The sequence below is a fragment of the Mobula birostris genome, chromosome 1, assembly GCF_030028105.1.
Source record: "Mobula birostris isolate sMobBir1 chromosome 1, sMobBir1.hap1, whole genome shotgun sequence".
NCBI lineage: Eukaryota > Metazoa > Chordata > Chondrichthyes > Myliobatiformes > Myliobatidae > Mobula > Mobula birostris.
In genome coordinates this window covers 41,516,447-41,534,177 of record NC_092370.1, presented here as the reverse complement: position 1 = coordinate 41,534,177, position 17,731 = coordinate 41,516,447, and the positions used below count along the sequence as shown (strand labels likewise).

The 17,731-nt window shown below is 43.4% G+C and overlaps 1 protein-coding gene across 1 annotated transcript in view; it reads left to right on the top strand.

The window, feature by feature from the left end:
• LOC140187780 (sodium/potassium-transporting ATPase subunit beta-1-interacting protein 3) overlaps positions 1 to 17,731 on the top strand; it is a 521,560-nt gene that overhangs the window by 410,558 nt on the left and 93,271 nt on the right. The window contains exon 4 of the mRNA XM_072243537.1: positions 10,348 to 10,545. Within this exon, the coding sequence (XP_072099638.1) occupies positions 10,348 to 10,545 (198 nt within the window). The remainder of the gene's footprint in view (positions 1 to 10,347; positions 10,546 to 17,731) is intronic.

Here is a 17,731-nt window from a genome sequence, read left to right as displayed (position 1 = left end):
GTTAAAAAACCTGAACAGATTAGGTACGGCAAAGTTATTTCCCATGGTAGGGGAATCTAGGACAAGAGGGCACACTTCAGGATTGAAGGACGTCCATTTAGAACTGAAATATGGAGAAATTACTTTAGTCAGAGGATGGTAAATCTATGGAATTTATTGCCATTAGGAGCTGTGGAGGCCAAGTCATTGGGTGCATTTAAGGCAGAGTTAGATACGTTCTTGATTAGCCATGGCATCAAAGGGTATGGGGAGAAGGCAGGGGAGTGGGGATGACTGGAAGATTTGGATCAGCCATGACTGAATGGCGGTGCAGACTTGATGGGCTGAATGACCTACTTCTGCTTCCATATCTTATAGTCTTACGGTCTTAAAATAAAAAGCTTTGAGAATGCTGATGCACAGAAATAAACATAATTAGACTATGGATTTCTTGGGATACTGCAGGAAAAAATTGCTTTGCATTTAACTTAATGACCAAATCTCAGTGGAACAGATCAAGATAGCAGTACAGGCACCACACCTGCCAAGAACTCTGATCAGGATCAAGGTTTTGCAAGCTTTTCATTTTTATATATAAAAAAAATCATGACGGCAAAAATCACAGAATGGAATATTTTAGCATCTGCATTTTGTTACTTTGGTTTGCAGGTAATTATGATAGATTGTATTCATGCCCTCAGCACTATTTGCAGCATAGTTTGAATGTTGTCGAAATAGGGTCTCTGAAGAGGTCTTACCACTAATAGCATACATTAGCAGCTCTCAGTAGAAATGTTATTAAGTCTTTTGATATGCCATGATATGACCTGGTACAACCTTTTCCCACTTTGAAAAAGAATGATCATTGGGCCAGAAATAGAGTAGCAGTGCATTTAACCTTGCCTTTTCTTGATTGGACCTTCCCCAGCTCCATAAAATTTTCCAACCAAGCAGTTGAACTTGTAAGCAAATAATAGAACTGAAGGAATAATAGTAAAAGAAGTGGACTGATGGCATGAACGTTGATTTCGCTAACTTCCGTTAATGCCCCTCCTCCCCTTCTTACCCCATCCCTAATTTAATTTTTTTTCTCTCTTTCCCTCTCACAATAACTCCTTGCCTGTTCTCCATCTTCCTCTGGTGCTCCCCTCACCCTTTCTTTCTTCCAAAGCCTTCCGTCCTATGATACTCCCCCTTCTCCAGTCTTGTACCCCTTTTGCCAATCAACTTCCCAGCTCTCCCCCTCCTGTCTTCTATCATTTTGGGTCTCCCCCCCCCCCCACTTTCAAATCTCTTACTATCTCTTTTTTCCGGTCCTGACGAAGGGTCTCGATCCAAAACGTCAACTGTACTACTTCCTATGGATGCTGTCTGGCCTGCTGCGTTCTACCAGCATTTTGTGTGTGTTGCTTGAATTTCCAGCATCTGCAGATTTCCTCATGTTTGCGGAAAAAAAAATACAATGTTTAACTCTGTGCAAAGAGAGGAGCTAGCCTTGACAAAAAATATGGAAGGACGGGGAAAGAAAATTCAGAACCCCAGGAGGGTAAAATAATGGAAGGAATGCAGTGTCAAAGCTAATGCTGGAGGAAAAATAAAAAGAGATAAAGAGAGATCGGATTTAGAGGGATAGAAAAGAGCTAAAATAATGAAATCTATATTTGATCATTTCAAAATCTTCCTGATCCTCATTCTGAAAATTTCTTCCCAGATTCTACCACTCACCGACGCATTGTGGACAATTTACAGTGGTTACTTAACTTACCAGCGTGCTTCTCTTTGGGATGTACGGGGAAACTGGAGCACCAAGTTAAGCCCCATGCAGTCACAAAGAGAATGTACTAACTCCTTCTAAGTAGCTGCCAAGGTCAGAACTGAGTTCATGTCTTTGGCTATCTGAGCCAGCAGCTCCATGAGCTGCACCACCAATGGGCCAATAAGCTTGATTAGCAGTGATCTACACTTATAGTATAATCAAAAGAGCTCGTTTAACTACAGAACCACTGAAATAAAAAATGGAAATCACAGCTCTTGTGGAGAGGAGTTCTGCTGCAGATGGATTATCTTTAATAAGAACTGGTGATGAAGGTCATAATGAAAGGTCATTGACATTAAACATTAATTCTGTTCTTCTCTCCAACAGAGGCTATCTGATCTGATATTTCCAGCCTTTTAAATAACCCTTACTTCATATTCCCAGCACCTGTAATGCTTTCTCATTGACTTCACCTGAAGTTGTTGTCAATGTAGTTTGCGTACAACTGATGGAAAGAGCCATCAGCATTTCAGCTTAACAACAAAATCTGTCCTAACCTGTCTCTGATGCAGAAATAAAATTGCCCAGCTGCCAAAAAAAGGCTGGAAAGAGGCTGAGTAAAAGTTAATAGAGAGCAAATAATGAAAGAACTCAAAGCTGATGTTAAGGAAATATTTTGAATAGATGGTATCAAATGATAGATTTGCAATGCCCTAATAATAGATGTGCAGAGCAACGCTGTATGGTAGCTGGGAAGATCATAACTTCAATGGAATAAATATTGACGATAGAATACCGTGATACAATGCAATTTATACACCTAATCAGACTTAAATTTCCTAGCCAAAACGCATTACCTAGAGCAGTGATTTCCAAACTTTTTAAAATTTACTGTCCCCTTGGCTCCCAGACCACAACCCCAGCACCGCCCTCCCCCCCCCCCGTTCCAGCCATTACGTAAAGACTATAAAGAATTTTGATTTATGAAGCACAGTGAAAGAAAGTAGGAATTGCAAATTCAGAGCAGTGACAAATAATTGCAAAAATTATTCAAATCTATTTAAAGCTACAAATAAATTATTTCTTCGTTTAATTACAACAAAAACGATTTTCATCAACAAGTTTAGAGGGTATATTCATAGTCCAACTATTCACTTCTTCATTGCTTTTCACCTTTCAATGAGCTGGATGTGCTTAGTGCAGTGATATCAGCTTCTCAATATCAGGCTGAATGTCACTCAGGAGTCTCAGATTCCCCACCTTCAGTAATTTGCAGTCAGTTTCATTGCTTCGAAAGAAGTTTGGTGACTGCAGTGCAAGCACGCTCCACTAGATATGATGTTGGAAGGGCAATAAAGAACAGCTCATCCTTTTCCCAAAGTGCATGATTGCGTTCAGAGACTCCTTTCTGCAACTAAAAGTCTTGATATGAGTTTTTAAGCCTCAGCTTCAACTCAAAGTCATTTTGTAATGAGATCAGTTCTTCCTGCATCCTCCCTGTTAATTCTTCATTACAAGTGTTAAGGAATGGATTTATTACCAGAACAGTAAGAGAAGATCCTGAAATCTCTCTGATATGTCTTTATGTAGCTCACCCCACTGGGCACAGTATGCTTGAAAATCTGGTGTTCTTTCTCTTCCAACTCTGAGAGGTTCAGAAATTGAAAAAGATTGCAACGGCCAAAGGTGCACTTAAACAGGATTAACTTAGACAGAACAATGGAGACTGATTTGACTTTGATAAAATTCACTTCATTTCCTTGTGATTAAGATTAATTTCATTAAACTTCAATTGCAAGGAATAAAATTCTTTAAAGACTGAAATGCTTCATTCAGTAATCAACTCAAGAATATTAATAACAACATTGCTTATTTGTCAGAATTATTCGCAGTTTCAGAAAGCACATAAAAGCATCCCAGCCAGTCTCCTTCTGAGAGCTATCTGCCCTCAGTGTCCAACAGCAAGTGTTCAAACTGTTTATCATTCTCAGTACAAACCTCTTCAATTGAGAGTATTAAGAGCATGGGACTTGATTTTATTTACCGCTGTGAAAACAGGATATAATGATTTGTGCAGCCAATCATTTAAGTTTGTTTGTGACAAGATGGTGTCTGTGAATTACACACTGAATGAGTCAGGTCACTCGTCTGAGTGCTACTGGTACCATGTAACCCAGTACTACCTGTTGCGTGGTCGGGTGGTCGGTGACTAAACTGGCTCCCCCACCAGGCTTGCCTGGTGAGGAGGGTGGCTAGACACCCTGCAAGACGAAAAACAAGACCTGTCAAAGGGCAGATTAACCCTCTCGTAGGGTCAATGACCATCTAGCAAACACGTGCTGTGAAGCACGGAAAGGGCATCCCTTACATCAAAGCTTGGTCTGGCTATTCACTGCAACAGAACTTCCCCCAGCCGTCTTGGACCCTACCATGCCACTGGATCCGGGAGGGGATGTCGAGAGGGTGGGTCTGGACCTGTGCAACCCCCTACTCACCTAAAATCCACTCACGCACATGCTGTTCCTTTCTGAGGAGTGGGGTATAAACCCCACTAACCAACTGAAAGGAACCATCATCATCCTATGGGATGGATAGCCACAGAATGATAAGTATGTTAGGTACAGCTTTTATCAAGAAAACAATAAATGGCATCCTATCATTGAATGTTGGTGAATGGAATGTCCTTCCGTTTGAAAAATTTCTCAAAAACCGAAATATTGACTCCCCCTCTGTATCTGTTTTTAGTCCCATTGCAAATAACTCTTGAACCATCTGTTTTGAAACAAACATAACCAAGAAGCAACGATCCATTGCCTGACAAAGTTGACTCATCCAGCTGCAGAGCAAATTCTGTTGACCTAAGTATGTTGCACAATAATCTTCCACATTCCAGACATTTCATTTATCCAACTTTGAATAGAGTTGTTGCTGAATGGAATTGCTTTAATTATTTGGTCTGGTGACTAATGCAAAACCGTACTCAGAACCTCCCTTACTGCTGGCAGGATCAGTTTTTCTCCAGTAGTACGGAGCTTTCCAGATTTAGCAATGAGCAATGAAACTTTGTACAAAGCACGCAAACATCATTGTTTTGTTGAGAAGTGCTGGCAAAGGTGTTTTGAAGATTTTTCTGTTTCTGAAAGCTTTCATGAAGTGACTGAAAATAAGCCAAGTTTATTGTTTGCTTTGTCATAGTGTGCTTTCTTCAATTGTTCAAGGAATCTGAATGGTTTCATTGCCTCATTTGAAAAATATACTTCACACGACAGACACAGTGCCAGCTGTTGGTTGCTTGTTGCTGGTTGTGTGTGTGTGTGTGTGTGTGTGTGGCCTCTGTCGGTCATGGTCAACCATGGGTACTGTGCTTCTGGTAGTCACTGGTTTGGCAAACAGCGTCAACTGTGGCTATTGAGGCAGATCCTGGAACAGTAGGCTCTGCCACAGTTGCTGCATGTGTAGGGCATCGTGGAATTGTTGTCTGTTGTCTGCTGTCTGCTGTGCTCTCCGTTCAGCTCTCCGCTCCTCAAACTGACTCAGGATCACTCTTTCGTCTTGTTCTAGGTGTTGCTGAAGGGTAACTTGCCATTTGTTGGGGTCATCTGCTGTGTCCTCCCAGCACTCTGTCTTGATTTTTAAGGATCATGTCACGCTTGCAGAGGTCCTTGAAGCGAAGCTGGGGTCTACCAACATTCCTCTTGCCTGTTGCTAATTCTCCAGAGAGGATGTCCTTTGGCAGTTTACCATCCTTCATACGATGGACGTGGCCCAGCCAGTTCAGTCTGCATTGTCTCAAAAGCGTCCCTACACCTCCTCTCTTGCCACCATTCAGAGCCCCAAACAGTACTTCCGAGTGAGGCAACACTTCACTTGTGAGTCTGTTGGAGTCATCTATTGCATCCGGTGCTCCCGGTGCGGCCTCCTCTACATCGGTGAAACCCGACGCAGATCGGAGGACCGCTTCGTCGAGCACCTCCGCTCCATCCGCCACAACAGACAGGATCTCCAGGTAGCCACCCACTTCAACTCTGCTTCCCACTCCCATTCAGATATGTCCATACATGGCCTCCTCTACTGCCATGATGAGGCTAAACTCAGGTTGGAGGAGCAACACCTCATATACTGTCTAGGTAGTCTCCAGCCCCTTGGTATGAACATAGAATTCTCCAACTTCCGGTAATTCCCTCCCCCTCCCTTCCCCTATCCCTATCCCTATGTCACTCTCCCCCTCCCCCAGCTGCCTACCACCTCCTTCTTGGTTCCGCCTCCTTCTACTACCCATTGTGTTTTCCCCTATTCTTTCTTCACCTTTCCTGCCTATCACCTCCCTGCCTCCCTTCCCCCACCCCTTTATCTTTCCCCTTACTGGTTCTTCACCTGGAACCTACCAGCCTCTCCTTCCCACCCTCCCCCCCACCTTCTTTATAGGGCCTCTGCCCCTTCCCTCGTCAGTCCTGATGAAAGGTTACGGCCCGAAACATCGACTGATCTTTTCCACCGATGCTGCCCGACCTGCTGAGTTCCTCCAGCGTGTTGTGAGTATTACCATCCTTCATATGACGGACATGGCCCAGCCAGCACAGTCTGCGTTGTCTTAAAGCGTGAACATTGTGAGAAGTCCAGCGCGGGAGAGGACCTCAGAGTTTGGGACTTTGTCTCTCCAGGTGATGCCGAGGATGCGGCGAAGGCTGCGCAGGTGAAAACGATTGAGTTTCCTCCCCTGCTTGGAGTAGATGGTCCAAGTCTCGCTACCATACAGGAGGGTGCTGATAACGCATGCAATATACACAGCAGTCTTGGTCTTTGTAGCGAGTTTCGGATTCTCCCAGACCTGCGAGGAGAGTCGAGCAAGGATCGATGTTCCTTTGCCGATACTCCTATTGACTTCAGCATCGAGGGAGAGAGTGTCACTAATGGTCGACCCCAAGTATGTGAACTCGTTGACCACTTCTAGATCGTAGTTGTCGATGGTAATGACTAATATCTCCACTACGTTCTGGACAAGGACATTTGTTTTCTTTAGGCTGATGGTAACTGCTGCTTCCCATGTTTGTCCATCACTATAAAGCAAAGCTGGAGTGGCCTCTCCAGGGCCCAAGCCAGGGCAGAGTTGAGATGGAGAGCCATCGGTTGCCCGTGCAGTGGGACTCCCCTCTCCATGCTGATGACAGGTCCAAAGGAATGATAAAAGTCGATACAGTTTGGTGCCAGCAGCATCGCAGGAGTTGCTGTGCTGGGTACAGCAGTCAGCCGCCTCCGGGACTCAGACTCCAGGTATTTCCTCAGGGTTTACTCCCGAAACCTTTCCCGTGTGCGGGTATAGCTGCAAGGCAGCAGGGGTTTGAAATCGGAGTTTTCCCTCTCCTGGATGAGCTACCATCTGTGGTTAACGAGCCCCATCTGCCTGGAGCAACTGGTTTTAAGGCGCCTCTGGTCCGCCTTTGCCCCTTCCCCTGTCAGTGAGACCAGCTCCGCCAGGCATAAGAGCTATGTCACACGTGAAGGCCAGGAGTTGGACTTGGTTGTCAGAGGCTGTTAGAGACGCACGCCATGAAGAGAATTTGTTTAGCAGTGGGAGCTCATCCCCACTACTACCCTTCGGCTAAGACTACCTTAGGAACCTTGCTGTTGGTATAAATAATAATATTTACTGGTATAAAAAACTCTGCGCTATACTGCCTTTGTCACTTGGTCTGCTTCTGCCATTTTTGTTATAGATTAATGGCTATGGTCAATCGCCTTTTGTTTAAGTGCTGCGATCAATAAAGGGAAATGTTTGACATCACTCAGGCAAGACCTAACTCTCGGCCTGAAGGTACATAAAGAAGGGTAGTGAATAACGTACAGCTACCGCTGCCGCCATGTACCTACTGCCTGTGCCTTTATAGCTGAGAGTGTGGATTTACTGCAGGCACTCTTGTTTCTCCCCAAAGCCCAAAGAGCTGCATGTTGATAGGTTAACGGATAACTGCGAATTACTGTACTGCTGGTGGGTAAGTGCGTGGGAGAATGTTGGGATTAGGTGGGAAGTTGATAGGAATAAGAGGAGAATAGGTTACTGAGAAAATTGAGGAATGTGATTACTTTCATGAGCCAGCGTAAAGTTAACGAGCTGAAACAAACAATGGAGAATATAGCAGAAAGCCAAGGTTCAGGAGCCGATGGTGACATACACTCTTGCTGGGAAACCATCCTCAAGAACCTCACTCAGCTGACAGTGTTTCATTGGCAATCTAGGGTGTGATGTAAGACAGTTTAACACCTTGCCAGGCTGATAACACTACAGTCAATCACAAGATCATAAAACATAGGAGCAGAATTAGGCCATTGGGCCCACTGAGTCTGCTCAGCCGTTGCATAAAGGCTGATTTATTATCCCTCTCTTGCCTTCTCCACATATCTTTTGATGCCCTGACTAATCCATGCTACAGCTAACGCACAACGCTCTTACAGCTTAGTGCGTTGGAGTTCAACATTTAGTTTTGCCGTCTTCTGTAAGTAAGTTTGTATGTTCCTTCCTATGTGCACATGGGTTTCCTCTGGGTGCTCCAGTTTCCTCCCACAGTCCAAATAAGTACTCATTAGTAGGTTAATTGGTCATTGTATTTGTCCTGTGATTAGGCTAGGATTAAAAAATAAACATAATAATCAAAAACCTATCAACCTCTGCTTTAAATATATACTCAGTGACTTGGCATCCGCAACTATCTGTGTCAATGAATTCTAGAGATTCACTACCCTCTGGCTAAAAAAATTCCTCCTCATCTCTGTTCTAAATGGATGTCTCTCTATTCTGAGGCTGTGCCCTCTGGTCCAAGACTTACACATGATGTTTCCTATATCTCCACATCCAATCTACCCAGGTCTTTCAATATTCAACAGGTTTCAATGAAATCCCACCCCATTCTTCTCATTTCCAGCAAGCACAGGCCCAGAGCCATCAAACCACCTTCATGTGTTAACCTGGAATCATTCTCGTGAAGGTCCTCTGGACCCTCCCCAATGCCAGCACACCTTTTCTTAGATAAAGGACTCAAAACTGCAAGTGCAGTCTGTCCAATGACTTGTAAAGCCTCAGAACTACATCCTTGCTCTTATATTCTAGCCTTCTCAAAGTGAATGCCAGCATTGCACTTGCCTTACCCAACCTGCAAGTTAACCTTAAGGGAATCCTGCACAAGGACTCCCAAGACCCAGATTTTTGAATTTTCTCCAAATTTAGAAAATAGTCTACACCTTTATTCCTGACCATACACCTCCCTACACTATACTGTAGCTGCCACTTCTTTTCCCACTCTCCCAATCTGGTTAAGTCCTTCTACAGAGTCCCTTCTTCCTCAACACTACCAGCCCCTCCACCTGTCTTTGTATTATCCACAAACTTAGCCACAAAGCCATCAATTCAGTCATCCAAATCGCTGGCATATAACGCGAAAAGACATGGTCCCAACACCAACCCCTACAGAACACCAGTAGTCACTGGGCACCAACCAGGAAAGCTCATATCTTTCCTATAATACCAATGTCTCTTATCTTGTTGAGCAGCCTTATGTGTGGCACCTTGTCAAAAGCCTTTTGAAAATCCAAGTAAACAACATCCACTGACTCTCCTTTGTCTATCCTGCCTGTTATTTCCTCAAGGAGTTGCAATAGATTTGTCAGGCAAGATTTCCCCTTTAAGGAAACCATGCTGGGGTTGGCTAACTTTATCATATGCCTCTAAGTACCCTGATACCTCATCCTTAATCATGAACTCCAACTTTTTTCCAATCACTGAAGTCAAGTTAACTGGCCTATAATTTCCTTTCTTCTGTCTCTCTCCCTTTTTAAAGAGTAGACTGACATTTGCAATTTTCCAGTCCCCTGGAACCATTCTAGAATCTAGTGATTCTTGAACGATCATTACACCTCCCTTGTCCTACGCAGGTTGTTGGTACCAATATGTACTACAACTTCTGTCTGCTTACTCTCCTCCTTCAGAATGCTGTAGACCCGTTCAGAGATATCCCTGACCCTGCAACTAGGAGGCAACATACCATCCAGGTGTCTCTTTCAAGTCCACAGAATCTCCTGTCTGCTCCTCTAACTATGGAACCTGCTTTCACCACTGCATTCCTCTTCTTCTCCCCTTCCCTTCTGAGCCTCAGAGCTAGACTCAGTGCTAGAGACCAGGACGATGTCGCCTCCCCGGGAGGTCATTTCTCTCCAACTGTATCATGGACGAGTCCTTAATGTATATTCAGAGCTGAGGGAGAATGTACAAATTCCTTACATACAGCGGCAGGAATTGGACACCAACTAGTGATCGCTGTTGCAGCAAAATGATGCACCAACTTCTATGCTGCCCACCTCCTCTCTGCTGACTCAGATGCCCTATAATTGTAGTATCTCTGCAGATGATTGGATGAAATTGTCAGCTTCAGCTCAAACTAGGAAACAAATAAAGCAGTGTGCTCTATGTAATGACTTAATTTTGATACCTGGCACAGCTTTGCATTGTAGCAATACATAAAGGATCTAGCACACAATCAAGAGTTTCATTGTCTAATACTGTGGTTTTTGTGATATGGTTAAAGTAAAAAGGATTTAAATTGCCTGTTTTATGATATTTGCAGGATAGTGATCTGATGACCTTTAATATCTCGATGCACCGCTCGTGGTGGAGGGAACATGGGCCTGGGTGTGTGCGGAAGGAGTTGACTGCTTCAGCCAGCAAAAGCTTGGATGATCGCACCTATATCTCAGTGACAGGCTGCATTGTTGATTTTCAGTACCTGGAGGTTATTCACAGCTCCTTCCAAATACTACTGTCAGTAAGTATGGTCCTTGGAAAAAATGGTTTACATGTTAGAGAATACAGTCAAAGATGCAAAGTATATTTATTATCAAAGTATGTGTGCAATATACAACCCTGGGATACTTCTTCCCACAGACAGCCACAAAACACAGAAAAACATAGAATCCATTCAAAGAAAAACATCAAACCCCCAACAGGCAAAGAAAAGCCAAATCATACAAATGGCAAAAAAAAACCCCAAAAAAACAATATAAAACATCAAAGCACATAGTCAGTGAAACAGTCAGAGATATTCAGTTTCAGCTCATTTCAGTTCAGTCTGGTGCTGTGTTGTTCATTGAGTGCAGGCCATAGAGCCCGTCAACTCTGATCAAAATTGCAAAAAAATAGCAACCGAGAAAACAGAGCAACCAGAAACATGTCATAACATGAATTACAGAGCCCAGTCCACAAAGTGAGTCGATTAAACCTTGCTGAGGACCTAAGTCTCCAGCACCATCCTCCAGCAGCAACAAGTGAGAGGAAGAGAGAGACCCATCGAATGCAGACACCTTCCTCCAGGAGCAACGAGCAAGAGGGAGAGAGAGACAGAGACAGAGACAGAGACAGAGAGACAGACAGAGACACACACCAATTGAGTGCGGACACCTTCCTCTGGAGGCAGTGGGAGAGGAGCTGATCATACGCAGGCCCCTTCCTCCAGGAGCAGTGAGCGAGAATGAGAGAGAGAGCCGTCACTCGCAGGCAGACGGCGCTGAACACTTGCTCTCCTTCTGCTCTCATCCTCGTTAATTTAAATCTTCCTCAATGCTTTAATCGGCAGGATCAGCGAGAAATGGAGTTGATCATGGGCTCGTACCCCATCCCCAGGCTTCTTGGCCTCCAGGCCACAGACCACTTGAAACCTCAGCGAACTCCCTCGGAGACAACAAAGTGCCAGATCGCTCAATCGCACACCATCAAACTATAGAGTACCGACTCCAATAGTAGCTGAATCATATTTGAAAGAAGTAGTAATAGTAAAGGAAGTAGAAGAAGTAATTTCACAAACTGTCTGAAGGATGTCACCTTTGGTCGCATTGTTCGCTGCCGCCATCCTCTTCACCAGTCCCAGAAAATGCAATAATTCTACCCCTGCAGAAATTATTGCTCTGGTCATTGTTATCGTTGTCTGTTCCTGTTAGAACATTTTAATACATTGAAGGTGGAATGTACGTCGAAATTCTTGTTCTATTATAGATGTTGGGCCTGTCTTAATTATAAAAAACTAAAAGTGATTATGTTTTGCCAAACACACTCTTCTATCCAAACCTAGCTCAGTACCAGAAGAGTTAAACACATACTTTCCTGAACCGTTTAGCATTCTCCTTTGGACATAGTTTAAATTTTACCTGCCATTTTCAGAGTTTGTGTACCAATGCATCCACTGTGGTAACTTCAGATACATAAACAAAGGCAAAGCTTATGTGAGGTGACCAAACGTTTTGTCCCAGGCTCCTAAATCTTATTTGATAAAGGTTTTTGTTTGGTACTCAATCATTTCACCAAACATACAGTAAAAATATTTAAACTTTAAACCACCCAAGAGCAGCACTACATGAACAAATCTGCTTCCCAGCCTTTTGACTATCTTTGAGTGGCTCATTCTGTGGAAATGCTAATGGACACTTTTAACGTAATTGTTATCATTATGGTGTCATAGAGCCTTACAGCAGGGAAAAGGCTCTCAGCCCAACTCATCCATGCTGCTCAGTAAGCTAGTCAGTCCCATTTGCCCGCATCCGTTCCATAGCCCTCCAAACCACTCCTATCGAGGTGGCTTTTAAACATTGTTAATGTGCCTGCTTCCACCACTGTTTCTGACAGCTGATTTCAAATATGCATAATCCTTTGCATGAAGAAGCTGTCCTTGATGTTCCTTTTATATCTCTCACCTCTGACCCTAAGCCAAAACTCTCTTGTTTTCTAGCATCACTTCCTTGAGAAGCACATTTTGTGCTTCTTGTGCTTCCACCCTATGCCCCTCTTGATTTTGCACACAGTATTTGCATTAGGATTTAATCAGCTCAGCATTTATAGGACATAATGGCTGGATGGTGCATCTCGCAGTCAAATGTACTGCTGGTGAATATAATAAGCAGCCAAGATATAACTGTTAAGTGCTGATGTGAACACGAGTATGGAGCAGGTTCAGGCTTTGATAAACTACTTACTGATCAAGTGTTTTGAAATTTAGGGCCAATTCAATACTTGAGACATTGCCCACTATTTATACAATACAGACAGTATCTCTGTACTGGCACCGCAGCTCACAGAGTAAGATCATTTCTGTTTGCCCCTGTATTTCTGCTGGCCAAAAGAAATTGAACCTTCGATTCTGATATTAGAATAAGAGATGCTTACTTTATGATGGAAAGTTATGTACAGAGAAGCTAAACAAGTAATGATGTTAAATTTCCAGTTCTTGACTTACTTCAGAGGCAGTTTGCTGCAACAAATCAACAATTCCTGTTAACTGATATCAATAATGAACATTGCCACAATTCATATGCTGTGTAGTTAAGCAACTTGGACCATCAGAAAAACTGAGCAGAAATTTCAAAAATGTAAATATTCTTATATTAACAAATGTAGAAATAGAGTTTCTTTGACCCGTTACATTTTTACTACTTTATTTCTGTGATTTTTATTCAGAGTATTATAACTGCAGAAAACTAAACTTACTGTAAATCCACCTCCCCCCCCCCCCCCCCAACTAGGACATAGACCCTGACAGCAGCTCGACAGATTCCACTGTCCTCGGCTAGTTTTTCAAATTGTTCTTGGGTGTAACCTCATCTCCCAGGGATGAGGTCTTTGCAGCTTCTGTTGGTGTTTCTGTGGCTCTGGGTTTTTACATGGATGGGGCTGCTATTCCCATGCACAACCTGCCTCCTTTCACAGCTGGGCTTGGGACAGTCCATGGCAGAGTTACTGCAGAAACTATTGGACCAGAAATTGTCAGGGAGACAGCATTGCTCACAGCTAAGCTTCAAAGTTAAACTACTTGTGAGATTCCATCCACAGAATCATGTCTGATAGCCAGGTTTGTCATTCCATGATGTTACAGATTCATTTGGTGAGAAAGCCTTGCCCAAAATAGGGCTTTCGTAAATTTTGTAACTTACTAGGTCACACCACTGGCTTACTATCGGTTTTCAAATTTCAACATTTTAAAAGCACTTTAAATCTAAAACCCTAAAACACTTAAGAAAAGGTAATTCAAACCAACCAATTTTTAAAAATCCAAATTAAGGAAATCTAACCTTAGTCATTCATAGTATTTCCTCTCCATTAGCCTCATGGAGAACCAGCTCTCAAGAAGGTCCAAATTACCACAGGATGTTTCTGTGGGTCACCACTCTTCAGTAGTGTGGATAAACACAGGAGATTCTGCAGATGCTGGAAATCCAGAGCAACACACACAAAATGCTGGAGGAACTCAGCAGGCCAGGTAGCATCTATGGAAATGAATAAGCAGATGAAATTTTGGGCTGAGACCTTTATTCCCCTTTCCTTTCCAATCCTGATGAAGAGTCTTGGCCCAAAATGTTCTCTATTTATTTACTTCCGCAGATGCTGCCTGGCCTGCTGAGTTCCTTTAGTAGTGTGGAATTGGGATTGTTTTGTACTCCTTTGCTACAGCCCATCATGGCAGTGCAGTTGGGAAAACCACAGAGAGAGCTATCACAATTTCAAGCCTTCTGCATTTCGTGCAGGAACCCTGAAGTTGCCGAAAGTTTCACAGGTAAATGCTGTCATGTCAGGGTTTCCATTCACTTTGTTTCACCTACTGCAAAAGTTACCTCTTCTGCTCTTGCACGTAGGCTGATGTAGTACACTTATTATCAAAGTACATGCATTCCTGAGATTCACTTTCCATAATTCCATAATGTAATAACCATAATATAGTCAATGAAAGACTGCACCAGCTTGGGTGTGTAAGAGACAATGAAGTGTGCAAATACAAAAAGCAAGACATAATAATAAATAAATAGGCAATAAATATCAAGAACATAAGATGAAGAGTCCTTGAAAGTGAGTCCATAAGCTTATGGCGCAAATGAAGTCAACTGAAGTTAACCGTTTTGGTTCAAGACCCTGATGGTAGAGGGCTAATAGCTGTATCTGAACCTTGTGGTGAGAGTCCTTCTTCCTGATGGTAGCAGTGAGAATAGAGCACGACCTGGGTGGGGGTCACTAATGATGGATGCCTGCTTTCCTATTATAATGCTCCATGTAGATGTGCTCAGCGGTGGAGAGGGCTTCACCCATGATGGTCTGGGCCTCTACTTTATGTAGGGTTTTCCATTCAAGGGCATTAGTGTTTCCATGCCAGGCTGTGATGTAGCCAATCAATAGTCTCTCCATTACACGTATATAGAGGTTTGTCAAAAGTCGTGCTGAGTCCTTGCAAACTTCTAAGTCAGGCACTGCCATGCTTTCTTCGTAATTGCACATACGTGCTGGGCCCAGGACAGGTCCTCTGAAATGATAACAAGGAATTTAAAGTTGCTGATCCTCTCCACCTCTAATCCCCTGGTGAGGACTGGCACATGGACCCCTGATTTCCTCCTCCTGAAGACAATAATCAGCTCCCTGGTCTTGCTGAGTAAGAGGCTATTATTGTGGCACCACTCTGCGAGGCTTTCAACCTCCCTCCCATATGCTGATTCGTCACCACCTTTGATTCAGCCTACAGCAGCAGTGTTGTCAGCAAGCTTGACCATGTCATTGGAGCTGTGCTTCGCCACACAGTCATAAATATAAAGCGAGTAGAGCAGGGGGCTTAATAGCGCAGGATAGCATAAAAAGCACATGATAGGGGATCGCAAAATGTAGCCGTGTGTAACAATTTAAGCAGACTTTGATTGCTAATACAAGGAACCAATGGCTTACCAGCCCAGGTGAATGTCAAAGGAGACCAGGGAGTAATAGCTAGACTTCAGCAGAGATTTAGAACATAGAACAATTCAGCATTGGAAGGGACATTTGGCCCATAATGTTGTGCTGATATTGACTCCAGTTTGTACTAAGCATCCTCTTCCTGTGTATCATCCAAATCCGTCCATTTCCTTCATATTCATGTATTTATCTAAAAGTTTCTTGCACCCAACCAAACTGTCTGCTTCCTCTACTATCCCTCGTACCTGTTCCAGACACCTATCACTGAGTAAGTAATTTAACCCTCACATCACCTTTAAAATTCCACTTGCATCACAGTCTGGTATGGAAACATAATACCCAGGAATGGAAAAGGCTGCAAAAAGTGCTGGATATAGCCCAGTCCATCACATGTAAAGCCCTCCCCACCATTGAGAATGTTTACATAGAGCGCTACCACTAAAAAGTAGCATTCATCATTAAGGACTCCCATCAAGCAGGCCATGCTCTCTTGTTGCGAGCAGACATACCAACTCTCCCTGGAGTTCCAGGAGTCTCCTGCATATTGATAGTGGCTCCCTGATGCCCGCAAATTATATACAATATCCCGGAAATCGATTTTTTAGAGAGGGAGAGGGAAAAAAGAGAAAGAAAGAAAATGAATGAATTCTGCTTGATCTCTCTTTGTGCTAAGTAGACCTATCAGTTTTCTCTGTGGGTGGGCTTTACAGTCGACCTCTCTCTCTCTTCCATATTCCATCAGTTCAGTTACTGCCATCTGTAATGATGCTGAAATCATCCAGACAACTGTCGGTGATGAAGTACAAAAGCGTGGCGAAGAAATTCCCAAGGCTGGCGGTGACAACCTGACTACGCAAGGCTGTCCACGGGTGGGGCCCGTTGGCATCTTAAAGGGGATTAGAGCGGGGTTTAAGTTCCAAAATCGTCTGCTAAGACATCTTTAAAAATGCGCTCACAGCAAGCAAATTCTTCATTTTTTTTTCTGAAACACTTCCACTTACAGGTACATCGAAGCCCGCGATGGTCTCAGTTTAAGTTCAGCCGTTTTCAGAAGAAAAACTGATTTTAATAAACACCTAGCCCCCACCGAGGTCTCGTCATTAGGACAGTGAACTGCTTACCTGCGCTGCGCACTTTATATGCATTTTGAATTACACTTTACTAAATAATATGGTAATATATTGTCTTATGTAGTGTGTGTGATATATGTATTGTGGCTACACAGTGGTCCCGACAGAGGTTGTTTCATTTGTGGACAATCAGCCAGATGACATGTTAGTAGGGAAGTGGTGTTAGGTAAATTGAAGGGATTAAAAGCAGATAAATCCCCAGGGCAAGATGGTCTGCATCCCAGAGTGCTTAAGGAAGTAGCCCAAGAAATGTGGATGCATTAGTGATAATTTTTCAAAACGCTTTAGATTCTGGACTAGTTCCTGAGGATTGGAGGGTGGCTAATGTAACCCCACTTTTTAAAAAAGGAGGGAGAGAGAAACCGGGGAATTATAGACCGGTAAGCCTAACATCGGTGGTGGGGAAAATGCTAGAGTCAATTATCAAAGATGTGATAACAGCACATTTGGAAAGTGGTGAAAATATCGGACAAAATCAGCATGGATTTGTGAAAGGAAAATCATGTCTGACAAATCTCATAGAACTTTTTGAGGATGTAACTAGTAGAGTGGATAGGGGAGAGCCAGTGATGTGGTATATTTGGATTTTCAGAAGGCTTTTGACAAGGTCCCACACAGGAGATTAGTGTGCAAACTTAAAGCACACGGTATTGGGAGTAAGGTATTGATGTGGATAGAGAATTGGTTGGCAGACAGGAAGCAAAGAGTGGGAATAAACGAGACCTTTTCAGGATGGCAGGCAGTGACTAGTGGGGTACCGCAAGGCTCAGTGCTGGGACCCCAGTTGTTTACAATATATATTAATGACTTGGATGAGGGAATTAAATGCAGCATCTCCAAGTTTGCGGGTGACACGAAGCTGGGTGGCAGTGTTAGCTGTGAGGAGGATGCTAAGAGGATGCAGAGTGACTTGGATAGGTTGGGTGAGTGGGCAAATTCATGGCAGATGCAATTTAATGTGGATAAATGTGAAGTTATCCACTTTGGTGGCAAAAATAGGAAAACAGATTATTATCTGAATGGTGGCCGATTAGGAAAAGGGGAGGTGCAACGAGACCTGGGTGTCATTATACACCAGTCATTGAAAGTGGGCATGCAGGTACAGCAGGCGGTGAAAAAGGCGAATGG